This window comes from Eleutherodactylus coqui, chromosome 9 (assembly GCF_035609145.1).
Source record: "Eleutherodactylus coqui strain aEleCoq1 chromosome 9, aEleCoq1.hap1, whole genome shotgun sequence".
In the NCBI taxonomy this organism is placed as follows: domain Eukaryota; kingdom Metazoa; phylum Chordata; class Amphibia; order Anura; family Eleutherodactylidae; genus Eleutherodactylus; species Eleutherodactylus coqui.
The window spans coordinates 79,610,223-79,625,633 of record NC_089845.1 but is presented as its reverse complement, the minus strand read 5'-3'; the positions used below and the strand labels follow the sequence as shown (position 1 = coordinate 79,625,633).

General features: G+C 39.6%; 1 protein-coding gene across 1 annotated transcript in view; it reads left to right on the top strand.

Moving 5' to 3' along the window:
* EMILIN2 (elastin microfibril interfacer 2) overlaps positions 1-15,411 on the top strand; it is a 57,448-nt gene that overhangs the window by 16,337 nt on the left and 25,700 nt on the right. Inside the window, exons 3-4 of the mRNA XM_066579607.1 lie at positions 11,573-11,745; positions 12,364-14,223. Of these exons, the coding sequence (XP_066435704.1) occupies positions 11,573-11,745; positions 12,364-14,223 (2,033 nt within the window). The remainder of the gene's footprint in view (positions 1-11,572; positions 11,746-12,363; positions 14,224-15,411) is intronic.

Here is a 15,411-nt window from a genome sequence, read left to right as displayed (position 1 = left end):
CAACTTTACATTCATACTCATCATATTTGAACCATAGTAATAATATTTGGCAAGAAGCATATCATAAGGTAACAACTTTGTGAATGACACTTCAAGAAAAAGAATATATAGAATTGTTCATTAGTAGAGATGAGCAAGCATACTCGGTAAGGCGATATACTCGTTCCTGAAGATTTGAGGGGGCCATGGAGGTGAGCTGGGGGTTGCAGAGGGGATCGGGAGGGAGAGAGAGAGGGATCTCTCTCACTTTCCTCCCAGCTCCCCCTCGCTGCCCTGAGCCCCCCCCCCCCCCCCCCGAATCTTCAGGGACGAGCCAGCAGGTACTCGAAAAAGGCGATGCTCTCTCGAGTATATCTCCTTACCGAGTATGCTCGCTCATCTCTATTCATTAGCTAATCATAGAATTAACCATGTTTCCATCAATAGTGCATTATGAATAGAATCCTGCGCTCTTCACTGTTTCTATTTTTCAGTGTCAGTATGTAGCAAAAAGTGAGTGTGAATTCCTGTGGCAATGTTTTCTCAGTAGACATTCTTACAGTTGCTTCCATGATTGTAGGTGCCGGTAATCATGATCCAGTGCTCTCATATGACGGCTTAACAAGTATTTAGTAACAGTTCATCAGTTTAGAATAGAATATGTGATACATGCTCTCAGCATAGATTCTATTCTTCTGTAGTCAGTCATGGGTGCAGTTTTAAGTGCACTGAATTCAGCCCCGATGATGAATGCGATACTTGACATTCAACCTCCTCATCAGTCTGTGATCTGCAAAGGAATATCTGAACTGAGTTATCAGTTTATTCAACGACAAAGCAGGTTCAATATTTGAAGTTATAAACACCTTCTCTGACCTAATGCGCTAAGCTGTATGTTATTTAGGAACTACTGTGTAGTCCAGGGCCATAGCAAGGGGGAGGCCTGCGGGACATGTACTCGAGGCGTTAGGCTGCAACAAGCAATACTGCCTTGGCCAGGATAGTTAGACACAGAACTAAGGCAAATGCTTTACCCACGGTTGAAGGAAAACCTAGCTATGACTAGGCCCCTCCCTCTAGAAGTGCTCAAGCTATATTTTTGTCCTTTATGATATATTTCAGTTCTTCTATACATAAGCAGTCATTGTTCATTTTACTATAAGCTGTTTGTGAACCAAAGGATCCGTAGGAAACTATGTATCCAAGCTAGAGGCGGTACAACAAGGTACTAGAGCCTCCATACCCACCCATATCACATCTTGTATCCAAGCTAGAGGCGGTACAACAAGGTACTAGAGCCTCCATACCCACCCATATCACATCTTGTATCCAAGCTAGAGGCGGTACAACAAGGTACTAGAGCCTCCATACCCACCCATATCACATCTTGTATCCAAGCTAGAGGCGGTACAACAAGGTACTAGAGCCTCCATACCCACCCATATCACATCTTGTATCCAAGCTAGAGGCGGTACAACAAGGTACTAGAGCCTCCATACCCACCCATATCACATCTTGTATCCAAGCTAGAGGCGGTACAACAAGGTACTAGAACCTCCATACCCACCCATATCACATCTTGTATCCAAGCTAGAGGCGGTACAACAAGGTCCTAGAGCCTCCATACCCGCCCATATCACATCTTGTATCCAAGCTAGAGGCGGTACAACAAGGTACTAGAGCCTCCATACCCGCCCCTATCACATCTTGTATCCAAGCTAGAGGCGGTACAACAGGGTACTAGAGCCTCCATACCCACCCATATCACATCTTGTATCCAAGCTAGAGGCGGTACAACAAGGTACTAGAGCATTCATACCCACCCATATCACATCTTGCATCCAAGCTAGAGGCGGTACAACAAGGTACTAGAGCCTCCATCCCCACCCATATCACATCTTGTATCCAAGCTAGAGGCGGTACAACAAGGTACTAGAGCCTTCATACCCACCCATATCACATCTTGTATCCAAGCTACAGGCAGTACAACAAGGTACTAGAGCCTCCATACCCACCCATATCACATCTTGCATCCAAGCTAGAGGCGGTACAACAAGGTACTAGAGCCTCCATCCCCACCCATATCACATCTTGTGTCCAAGCTAGAGGCGGTACAACAAGGTACTAAAGCCTTCATACCTGCCCATATCACATCTTGTATCCAAGCTAAAGGTGGTTAAACAGGGTATATCATATATTTTTTATTAATGATGTCCTGACCAAAAAAGCAAACATTTTTTTGAAATGAAAGTTATTTTCCATTATATTTAGATTTTGTAGTAGATTTTGGGCTCTCCATTGATGTCTATAGCAGAAATTCACAAGTTTTCTACACCAAATCCGCTGCTGAAATTGACATGATGCAGATGTAAATTCTGCACTGCAGATCAATTTCTGCAGTAGTTTAGGGCAGCTTCACACAGGCATGTGTGTCAACAAAACCTGTGAGTGCAATGCGCAGAAAATACAACCCATTGATATACAGTAAATGGGTTCGTGCACATTTTCTGTTTTTTGTGCATGCATTTTTCATGCATACAAAAAAATAGGACCTATTCTATTTTTGTGTGCATTTGCACACCAAGGGTCCCAACAGAATCTATACCAGGTGCAGAAATGCGTCTCAATACACTGCGCAATTTTGTGGAAAAAAAACCCACATCTGGACCTCATTAGTCTAAACAGCCATTTAAATCAGAGCGTATTCGTCTGCTGTGTGCAAATAAACATGCCATGCATGCACAAAAAATACATTAAAATGTGCCGATACGCACGCAATTTAACCTCGTTCATAGCGTAAATACATTGAGCTGAGGCGTGCACATACGTCCGTGTGAAGCCACCCTCTGCATGTTTTTTCCCACATTGTGTGGGAAGATTTTGATAATCTCATCCATATTCCTGCTGTAAATATTAAGGATTTTCCACGTGGGACTGCGCACCGTGTGAACACGGCCTTAGAGATGAGCTTCAGGTTTGTTATCTCAGATGATTTTGTGTTGTTTTTTTGTTCGTTTCTGTTTGTCCTGGAGACCAGACCTGATCCTGACTCAATAACCTGTAGAATAAGAAAGAATTGCAGCGTCATCTTGGACTCCGAGGTTCCCTTGAAGTGATTTGGATTCCTAGCGTTAGACATGACTGTACAAGTAGAGCTCAGCTCCTTATTTTGGATAAACTAGTGGAGAACTGGACACTTTCCCCAAGTATATTGGCAATAAAGCACACTTGGGTTATGTAATGTGATCTGTAGCCGTTCTCCTGTGGGTGGGTATAGCTGATAGAAATATAAAAGCTGCTATATGTGCATTCCTTTACTATAGTGTAACAGGAGTGTCAAGTTGATTTTTGGAACAGATGACACACAAAGGAAGTAACATGGGAAGGCAGTGAATAACAGCCTAGATGTATTTCATTTTCTGACGCTTCATCACTAACCTAATGCTACTTGTATAACAGTAAATAGGAGTCTGTAAATTGGGATATTCCTGTTGCTGTAAATCTATCCATCTGGAAGCGTTATATTAGTCCATTAGTTTCCACAAAGACAAAGATATTCATAATTATGTGATTTTATAGGTATATAGATGCACACATCAAGTGCTGATTTTAGTTAAGGCAAAATGTGTGCAGTATTCCTGCTCATTGCTGTTACGTTCGTGTAAGACACAGATATGGTGCCTTTCATGCATGGCACCAAGATGTAACTGCTGTCCTTGGGAGAGAAATAATGACATAAATTATATCACCAGAACGTGGGGAGCATAAAATAGGGCAAATAACTGCAACTGAAAAACGGGGACGGGAATGCTATCTCTAGCCAAATTTGGTGTGGCAGACAATGCCTAGAAGCAGAGTGATCGCCCTGATAGAGGCGGCCCCACGTTAGGAACCTATAGGGTCTAGTCTGTCCCTAGATGGAGGATAGGGAAAATGTTTAATGCAGATGGTAAGAACAATGATTATAACAGAGGATAAATCATGCTTGCCTAGTGTAATTTCACGGACAGTATATAGATGTAAGGAACTTTTGGCAAGATGTGAGTGAGAGTTTGTGGTAGTTGGCATTTGCATAAGAAAGAGTTAATGCACGTAAGATGGTGGGTGTTGTAAATATGCTCATTATAGGGCACGAGATTAGATAGCAGTTGTAGGGTTAAAGAGTTATTTCGCCTGTGTAATACTGTAGTGAAATGTAACCAATCAGTTTGCTTTTAGATAACGAAAGAATGTCCTTTTGTGGAAAACACTGTAAAATAGTTCACATTATCAGCATAACTTATATCAAACATTAGAGGGCCACTCCAGGGAAACCTTTATTTATTATTTTCCTGATGCGCAATTTACATACCTGGCATATAACATATTTATCGACCCCTTTATTGATGAGAGAGCCACTCCACTCCGATCCACATCATCCTATGTGACTTACATTATGAGTAGCCAGATCCTCCAGCAGACAGGAGATAAGGCTGGTTTCACATCTATGTCGGAACCTAGGCCCTGGAGCCTTAGGGGGCCCAAAAGTCGCTCTGTCTCTTAAGAAAACACCAGTATTATAACTGATACAAGGTAGGTAGGAGGCCCTGTTACAGATTTTCCATTGGGGCCCAAAAGCTTCTAGTTAATCCTCGGCATAATCTTTTAACATTCTAGCAATGTCTCTTCCTGCTTGTATATAGATAAATGGATACGTGCTCCAATCAATGTATAATATATTAAAGTTTAGAGTAAAAATGAGAAAAGGTGGGACTCACCTGATGTGGAACACCCAACAGATGACAGGTGTCCACACCGCCAGTCCAAGGGAGCCTTTGAAAGATAACCAATATGCGGATTCCTAATCCATAGGGAGAGCATCTGGAGGGAGAGCCCACAGGACGAGATGAGCTCGGTGAAGAACACAGTAGAGGATGTAGTAAAAATCCCTGCACTTCTCAGTAATTTGATAAAAGAATAATTATTACGGAGCTTGCTTAAGAGTGCCAAAATCCATATTAGTCCTCAAAAAGCTAGATGAAGGCTTGGGAAATGTTTTCAGCTTTTATTCGTGAAGAGCAAAGTATTCCTACAGACAACCACTGGCCTATGTGTTGTCTGTATAAATACTTTGTTCTTCATGAATAAAAGGTGAAACAATTTCCCAAGACTTCATCTGGCTTTTTGAGGACTAACCTAGATTTAGAGGAGTCCTATTTGGAAGAGGACTCCTCTACAACGTAAGTTCCACTATTATTATTCTTTTATTGAATTGCAAAGAAGCGCTGGGACTTTTACTACATCCTCTATTATCTTCCTGCTTGTGATATATTGATGGGCTTCTTAAGAGACCAAACGATGTAGAGGAAAGGTGTGTGTATGTGTGTGGAGGGAGTGGGGGGGCATGCTGAACTTTTCCTCCTGGCTCCTGAGCCTTTAGCCATTTGAACCCCAGGGAAACAATACAAAGTTTCTCCGGAGTAGCCCTTTAATGCAAACTCCCTTTATCTAAGTAGAGCTTCCACTCTACATCTGTATGTCTCGGATTTCCTATGTACAAATCTCACAGAAACAACAAAAATGTGGCATTTTCGATTAGACACCATTGCATCTAGGAGACGATATCACCATACATACATCACCCAGTGGAGCCTGTATGGCAGTACACAGAGGTAGCTTGGTTTTATAGGCAGCCATTGGCCTCAGTGCACTGCCAAACAAGGTTCTGCTATGAGGATAAACTGTTTGGTAACTCAGGAACAGATTTTTTAAGACAAAGTATTTGAAGGGTTCTTCAACCGTTCTATGAATGGAGGATGATATTGACAGTGAAAATATCTTATAATGACTGTCTTCTTCCTTATCTCCTATCTCCAATAAACATTTAATGTTCAAATGGAATCAAAGCATGAAGCCCTGAACTGGAAACATACATGTCATAGAAAAATAATAGCTTCCCTAGGTGAAGGTGTGCCACATGCAGCTGAGAAAATACAATTATTGTTTAAAGGACAGTGATCAAAGTTGTATAGCCATTGAATAATCCATGGAGTGTAAACTAAGTACAAACATATCAAACATTGCACTCGCAAATAAGGAGTGTCCAACTGTGAAAACACAGAAGCACTTTCCAGCCATGCTGCAAAAGCAGAATTGCATTCAGCTTCCTGGATTGCTACACATAGTGACTATTTAGTTTTTTTATTTATTTTTTCTGCTATGCCAGAGATTAGGAAACTAATAAAGTCAGAAATATCTGTAAGACTGAAGTCAACTTCCTAGTACTAGTTCAAACTATACATCAGGGCTTTTCTCCAGGAAAGCCTGGATAATGTTTCCAAAGTCCCGAGTACAAACACATACAGTGATCACCCAAGTTTCTACCACCAATAGTTCCTTGAATAACATGAGATACAACAATTTACACCATTCCCCTTCCAAGTTTTATTTTGTCTTCCAGACACTCGAATCATCTTACATTGGTTTGCCAAATAATCGTAGATGGTCATCATCTGTGAACTCGCCAAGTATAAGAGGGATTCCAGTACAGATCTGAATGCTAGATCTGATTAATAGGATATATTTTTCCAAATGCTATAGACTTAGAAGCTAAGACGGTAAATATATTCCAGATGTTAGGATTACATAGGAAGCGTGGAATGATACATCTCCATTTCCCTGACAGGATACTTTGGAGTCCATGAAACTTGTGATGAGATTGCCCAGTTCACATTTGTTGAGATATGTTTCACCATTTTTTTCTCTTGGCAATGACTGGTATTTTGGCACATATCTTAGAGTGGTCGTCCGATTACAAACTACAATCTAACTTTTTAAGATTAGATCCAAATGAGTTAAAATAAATAAAACAAATGGTACTTACCCATCCTCTACCCCCGTGCTGCAGCCCTGCAATCCTCCCGGTCTGTGTTAACAGTCGAAGTCAAGTGACCACTGTCTGCCAATCATAAGCTACAATATCACTGTTCCAAATGCTTGGCATTATGGTGCCCCCAGATGTAAGCACTGAAGCCAGGGGAACCGGCAACGACTCTGTGGCCTCTGATTGGCAGGCAGCGGTCACCTGTCTTTCACAGTCAACACAGACTGGGAGGATCGTGGGGCTGCAGTGTTGGATTACCAGGGCTGAGGGCGAGTAATTACTGTTTGCTTTACTACTTTAACTCATTTGGATCTAATTTTAAAAAGTCAGTTTGTAGCCAGTCAACCCCTTTAAACTGAAACAGACATGGTGAATACAAAGAGCTGTTCTAGACATATTTGAAGCTATTGCAGTGGAATAGTCAGAACATGAATACTTGTGATATTTATAACTTGTAAATTAGGATTATACCCAGATGATGCTGGCAAATTTATAAAAAAAGGAACTATACATTCTTGGCTTCTTTTGTCATCATGACTGCAGTGAACAATCACATCTGACTTGAATGTACCCTATGATGCCTTCATTCCTGTATGTAGCAGTAATGAATGCATTTTCTATATTCCATTTTCAAGAACCATCCAAGGGACACCACATTGCTTAGGGGTTTGTCTAGAACTAAAAAAGGGTCTGATGTTTGTTTTTCCAGAAACAGTGCCACATCTGTTAGTAGGCTGTGTTTAGTATTGCAATTCAGCTTCATTCACTTAAATGGTTCAACAGAATAAGAAAATCTGGGTTAGGAGCTCAGGATGGTAACTATAATGTAAAGGTCTACAATTGGATAAACACCAGCTGGTGCTATACTCACAAGAGAGGAGTGAGAAGATTGTTTAGCGTCACTCACCCCGAGGTCCATTGAACATGTATCTCAATCAGGGGTGCAATGAAATACTGGGAGGGGCAGAGGTAATTCTAAAAACTATTGTTTTCATCCTATCTCATTATAGTTATTCAGTTTGGTGCAATTGGATTATCGTGTGGCATCATCTGATCCCAGACATCTGGTGGATTACTCCTCTTCATTATTAGCATTTTTCGATTATACAGTTTTGGCCCATTGAGTCTTTTTATAAATAGTTTTCTTTTATTCACTTAAATGGAAATGAGCTGCAATATCAGACACAGGGCATGGGCAGACTGTTTCTATTTCCAGGCTTGGACAACAGCCTTTTGAATGGCTGAAAGCATACAATTCAAAAAAATATAAAGGACACACATTATAATGTCAGTGGATTTCATGGACTCGGTTTGCCCCCCAACTCTCAAATACCATGCGAGATGGTTGATTTACCTTTAGAGCAATCCTGCTTATTCACTGACTCAGCTCCTCCAGTAGTCAGGGCAAATCTTGACAAGTGTTTCCTTGACATGCTTCCCTTAGATCTGCTTAGCTAAGACGGCAAATATGCAAGGTTGCGTCAGCAGTGGCGCTCAGAGCAAAACCATTGTGTATTTGTGCTGGTGCCTCGAGTCTGAGAAAAATTCAGTCCAGAGATAATGAGCTGAATTAAACCCATTCTGTCAGTTTTTTGGCATAGAAAATTTCAAATTTTGACACACGCCATATTTGATCTTTAAAATATTTGTGGCTTTTAACTTTTCTCACTATTTTTGAAAAGTGAGTGTACTTAAGTGGATTAGTTAGGTGGGAAGGGGTGGGTCCACCTTTGGTCCTACAGATTTACTTTAATGCCCCCATGCATGGAGCAGCTTGTAGTCGCTACCTTGTCTTTTCCTACATTTAACCCTTTCTAATCCACTGTCTGACGTGTGAAGACATTATGATTTAAGGCTGTACAGCTCCGATGTTGGAAGACGTCCGTCGGATTTCTCTTACTGTATATTGCCAGCCACTCTGCTGTTGGAGTCTATCTAACGTGTCATCTCATGCAGTACTGGCTTTAGCCAGCATATAGCGCCGTTGTATAACGGCAGAAAAAGAGTAAGCCCCCTAGGAAAACCAGGATACAAATTGGATTGGAAAGGGTTAATGGAATATTCTATGCCCCTGTATTTGTGTGTATACCATACTAGTAAATTCCTGAGCTCACACAACTATTATTGTTGTTTCTTAGAAAACTTTCAAAGCAAAAACGTTGCATGTCATATAAAAAAAACAGTAATAAAAGTTGATATTGAAAACTGACCAGAATTTTTAATCACTTACAATAGAAAAGTATGGGAGGATTTGTTGAACTTTTTGTTGACATTTTTGGTCAAACTCTTCGTAATTACATACTGTGGTTGTTTAGTATGAAAACAGACAAAAGGTTCAACAAAATCAGCCACTTACTACAGAGGATGTTGTCTACTGAACCATTTGTTAAAATCATGGCCTAAGGATATTTCAACTGCTGAAAAGCATAAGGAATATTTCTTTCTTTTGATCCACTGACCTACTTCAATAAACATACTATGGTGATTAAGGACACAGATATATGTTGCTTCCCCGGATAGTACAACAATGCTTCCATTGGCCATCTCCCAATTTAACATCAAAGGATCATCTGACGAGTCACACATATATTTTGTTTTGCCCTTACTACAAACTTCAGTAGTTCTTTAGATATTCTGTAACTGTACTGGTAGTCAAACATATCTCCTCCCATCCCAGTGCTTGTTCCTCACACTTTTTTATTTTAAAATTTTTGGATATTTTAAAAAGAAATCTAAGGCAATCCAGTTTTTTTTAGTCAAATTGGAAAACATTAGTCTCAATAACCTGCATAAACACATCAAGCTTTAAAAATGACACCTGATCAAAAATGATCCTGATCAAAAGGATTAACGTGGTCGTCTATAGACCATTCAGAACTTATACTATATATTTGAATATTTTTTTCTTGCACCTCGTCATAGGATATCACAAGTCATTGAAGTTGATAATATGTAATTCATGAAGTTGTCCATTTCTGAAGACTCCCAACCTCTCATTTGTTTTCTGTTACCAATTCATATTGCTCATGTCATCACCTTTACTCTCCCACATCCACAATAAAATAGCAAAAAAAGTTACCTAAATGGTCCCTGCTGCAGAGCTGATAACTGGCAGCCATCTGCTCCTGCTTTTTTTGCTACCTGTACTTCTGTGATGATATAGCAAGAGCGACTCGGTCATCTTGTGTGTCACAGCCATGCCGTTGCCAATGTTTTGTTAATATTGACATACCAAATTACATGTTTAAAAAATTATAGTATTTAGACTTTGCTAATTTGGTCCAATCACTTAGTCCTATGTCTGATAAATGGCCAAAATAGACAAGAATGGGCTGCTCAAACCTTAGGACTTATGGGCCAGATCTCTGCTGGCCCCATTGGTGCTTCTTCATGTGTTGCTTTACGGTTGCATACACAGCTTAGTTTGGTCTGTAACTAATAATCAATAGTTCGTGAATCGTTAACTCTTATGAACAGCAACATCTGATCTTTCTGAATTTTTGGGCTTAACACTTCTGGTTATCCTGACTTTTCTGCAATCAGATTTACATGCAGTTACTTTACTCTAATGAAGCCAGTGTCATCCAGTCTGACTATATCATACAGTATGATGTATAACAGTTGATCTTTTTGCCTGCAGCACAAAAAATGCTATGTATATATACTCAGATGTCATATAAACACTTCCTGTTAGTGATGTACACACTAGTATTGGCAGTAGTGAGGGAAAGTTTGTACCACAAGATGTGATGAGAAGTTACAGTAGATGGATGACATGTCAGGATGTGGTTTTCATCAGTGTTTGATTGCTAACGTAATAGCGAAGGAAATCATATGCTTCTTGTAAAACCTGAGAGATGATTTAATATTCATTTATTATATGGGTATTACCAGTATATTGTTTCTAATACTCAACTATTCCACATATTAAGAATGTCTTTCAGATTTGCTATTATTTTGGTTCCACTTGTGTATGCAGTGTTCATGCTGCCCTCCAAATGGATGTTTTTCACCTTGTAGAGAGCTATATGTCCGATAAATATTAAGAGTATTCAATACATGATCCATTCATGTGTATTGGTTTGGTTTAGAAGCTATAGTCAGTCCTCCATGGTGATAAAACTGTCTGCCTTTGTTTATCAACATTGCATTGTCTTGTATGTAGGAATAAGAATGGATACCATGTCATTTGTTGCCAATGCTTTGAAAGGTGGTGTTATTAAGGGGTGGGAGGATTAACTATTTTTAATAGATTTGAGAGATGCACAATGCCAAAGTTGTGACTTGGTAATCCCACCTTATGAGCCTGTTGAGGCATGCAGTTTTCAAGGTCCATTTGAGTATCTTTTTACAATTCAATAATTTGAGTAGCAGTAAAGCGGAATTTGTTCTACTACTAATAATCTTTATTTATAAAGCGCCAATATATTCTGCAGCACTTTATAAGTCAGAAGGATGAAGATACAAGATAAGACATAATATACATTATTGAACCAATAGGTAATTTAAACAATAGGAGTGAGTACCCTGCCTACAAGAGTTTACAGCCTATTGTGATAAACTGTTAGTAATGTTATGGAAACAACTAGACTGTTTGTTCTTTGAATCAATTATCTTCAAATATACAAATGGTATGAAACGTTGATCTTGTATGCTATATGGTATTTATATAGTTAATTTCAGCCTTATGTATTAAACTTATCAAATATTGTATGTTCTGTTCCTTTGCAGCTATAAAGTTGGCTTTAGACCTAGGTATGTAACATCCTACAAAGCTGTTACTGAGCTGGAATGGAGGTGCTGCCCTGGGTTTAAGGGTGAAGATTGCAAAGAGGGCTCTAATGACAAGTCTAAACAGTTGCCTGTACACACTCCTCGGCCAAGCGGGGGGAAAAAAGACCCAGGTAAGAAATGTTTTAGAATGTACAAAGTGGTAAATATTCTTGTTGTGACATTCTGGTAATTGAAAAATGCCAAAAGGTGCCATTACAAAACATTTTTAGAAGTAGCATGCAAAATTGTCCACTCCACCATAACTGGAGGGAACCTTGCTATTTGTATAGCGCCAACTTATTCCACAGTGCTGTCAGTTAATTTATTTTATTTATTACCCCCTTCCCCCCCAGCAATCTGAGTACTAATTTTACTGACCTCGGAAGGATGGAAGGCTGAGTCAACCTTGAGCCGGCTACCTGAACCGTTCAGGGATTGAACTCGCAACCTTCAGGTCGTGAGCTGGAGCTTAGGACTGCATACTGCTGCCTTAACACTCTGCACCACATGAGGCCCCATAACTAATTTCTGGAATTTGATTTTCCAGTAATTCTGAAGGAGCCACCAAATATAATATTATAAGGGCACCAGAAAAGAACTTCACTTCAGTCTGTAATGAGAAGCCCTCACAATCAATATGAACCTCCCATTATAGTCTTTAGTATAAATTTTCATATTATCTGTGCATTGTTTTCTTGAAGATTGTCATGATGTTATGGCATGTATCACTGTTTATTATTTCACCATAGAACTGAATGGGCAACAGAAAAAACCTTTGGACTCCAAGAGAGAATTTCAAGAATTAAATGAAGCTCAAGAGAAAAAGATTCAGACTCTTGAGGAAGAAATGCTCCGACTTACACAGACTGTCATTGACTTGCAAACCTCTTTGTCTGGTGTAAATGAAAACTTAAAGATCACTATTCAAGAAGATGCCAGTAAATTTTTGAATACATGGCTCAACAACTTGACACCAACAGCCAGTGCCATTGGTGGCAAGACAGAATACTACCTGCCAGGGTTCACTGGTAGCGCTGAGAAAGAAGATGGAATAAAAGATCTAGTATCTGAATTAACTAATGCCCGAGAAGAACTTCAAAGGAAAACTGATCAAATTGAAGACCTCACCACAAAAATTAGTTTGTATGAGGAACGCTTGACTGATATTGAAGATATGTCTCGTCAACCAACCTCACCTATTTCTAAGTTAGATGATCAATTGGAAGCTCTCAGAAATGAGATGCTTGAGGGGATGGACAGAAAAATGGCTGATCTGAAAAACTCTTGTGACTATAAACTGATTAATGTTCGACAACAATGTGAAGAGAATGAGAATAGCTGCAGTGAAGTCAAAGATTTTGTTCTTGAAAAGGAGAATGAACTTCGTGATGAAATAAACAAGTTGAGATCTCAAATCCTAACTGCACCAAACAGTAGTTCCAATTGTTGCAAGAATGATATTGACGCTATGCTGAAGACGATGGGTCAAAAAATTGATAGAATTGCTGATGCCAATGTGGTTCTTAATGCTCGACTAGACAATGAGGTGCAGCATTTGAGCAGCTTAAAACCGGACCTGTCTTGGAATGAAAGATTGCATGATTTGGAGTTCAAGGTTAATGTCACTGAAAGTAATGCAGAGGAGCATTGCTTCTATATTGAAGACACATTGAGGGGTTTAATTAACAGTAGTGTTGACAATATGAGCAATTTAATTGATTGGAAGCTTCAGTTATTGGAGAATAGGTTGGGTGATACTACCAGTCATCGTGATCCTTCTGATTCCAGCGGCTCAATTACTACTACTGTTTCTAATGAGGTCAAAGATTTGAAAGATTTGGTGCAGAAGTTGGATAATCAATTGAAAAGTGCTTTAGATGGCAAGGAAGGTTCCTTGAACAATGATAATGGCTACAACAACAATTATGACGTTTTGGTTCAGACTCAACTGGATAATGCTCTTCTTTTAAAGTCACTCACTGATACAATGAATGAAAAATTTGAGTTACTGCAAAACAAGACATCAGATTTAGAAGGTTTGAAAACTGAGCTGGGAATGGTCAAATTTGAGCTATACGGGATTGAAGACAGTATTGATCTACTCAATAATAAGTTTGACTCATTGTCAGGCCAGGTACAAAGTATTAACTCTACTGTCCTGGATACACAGCTTGGTCTAACAGCAAGAGTTGATGTTGTCCAAAACCCTTTTGATACTACCTCAGATTCTTCTACAAGGGGTAACTGTTGTAACAATCTCCAAAACAATTTTGAAGCCCTGAAGCGTGAACTAATTGCTAACAAAGGGAAGTGCCCCGAAAATTCTCAGGGATTTAGAAATGAGCTTTCGAATGTTGATGCCAGAGTTTCTAAGTTGGAAAATGTATGCGGAAAGCTGGACACTATCTCTGGTAGCCTGCAAAGAATTAAAGATGGACTTAATAAACATGTTACCAGTTTATGGAGCTGTATAGGCAAGATCAATGGGACTATAAAATCGCATTCCAATGACATTCATGGCCTGAAGAATTCTGTCCAGGTGTTCCAAACACATATCACCAAAATCGCAAGTGATTTACAAGATCTCACCAAGAGCAAACCTGGAGAAGGTAGGAAATAAAATTCTTTACAAAATAATTAGCAAAATGTGAACATTTAGATTTGTAAATACAGAATTAGCAGCAGGAAAAATCTGATATTTACCAATGTGATTCAAATTTAGTCTGAAACTGCTCTTTCTAGGTCATTTCACATTACAGAATTTTTAATTTGATTTTTTGCAAAATTAGTTCTTACATTTTTTTTTCACATTATTTGCCGCTGGTAAAAACTAATCGTATGGAGGGAGAATTTATCTGTTGCGTGTAAGTAATGAAATATTGTCAAAACTTTAATAAATGTAAGAGGCCTGTTATTCATATTCATTTATATACTTTTTTTCAAATTAAGGCCTCCTGCACACGGGTGGATTTGCATTGCGAAATCCGGAGCGGGATTCCGTCTCCAGATTCCGCAGAACATCCAGCCCATAGCATGCAATGACAATCTGCGATTTTCTGCCCACGAGCGGAAATCGCATGCTGCAATTTTGTGTGGGCTATGCACGGCCAGCTTCCATTGAAGTAAATGGAAACTGTCAGTCCCGCTGAACTTCCGCAGTAAGCACTGCTGAAGTATCGCGGGATCCGTGTCATCGCAGAGCACTGGCAGCTACTGCGCATGCACATCTGCAGTGCTGAACACATCTGCAGCGCTGAACAGAAAACATCGGACAGGCACGCAAGGGTAACCGGCTGGGCACCAGGTCAAACTCCGCTGCGGGAATCCCGCATGTAGGGTCCGACCCACCCATGTGCTGAAGGCCTTATATATTATCTTTCTTTCCACAGTTAGAAAAAATTAATAAAATGTAACGTTTGTAGCAAAGAGTTAGCTTACTATACATTGGGGGTTCAATTTATTATTCTTTTTACATAATTATATATTTTTTATCAGTCCATGTAATATTATACGATTTTAAAGGGAATCTGTCACTAGGTTTCTATTCCCGTATCATAGGACAATATAAAGTAGTGACAGACACCCCGATTTTGGTAGTGTGTTTCTTATTTGTCAATATGGTATAGTTTTCTTAAAATTACAGTTTATCAGGTGCGGTATGAGCTAAGTGGTGAGTCCTCATGTTCATGAGCAGTGGGCTTCCCTTCCTCCTATTGCTGCTTGACAGATTTATCCCTATTATTGTGCATAGTGATAATGCTGTCAGTCAGCCTTGGATGGGCGGGGTTAGCCTATAT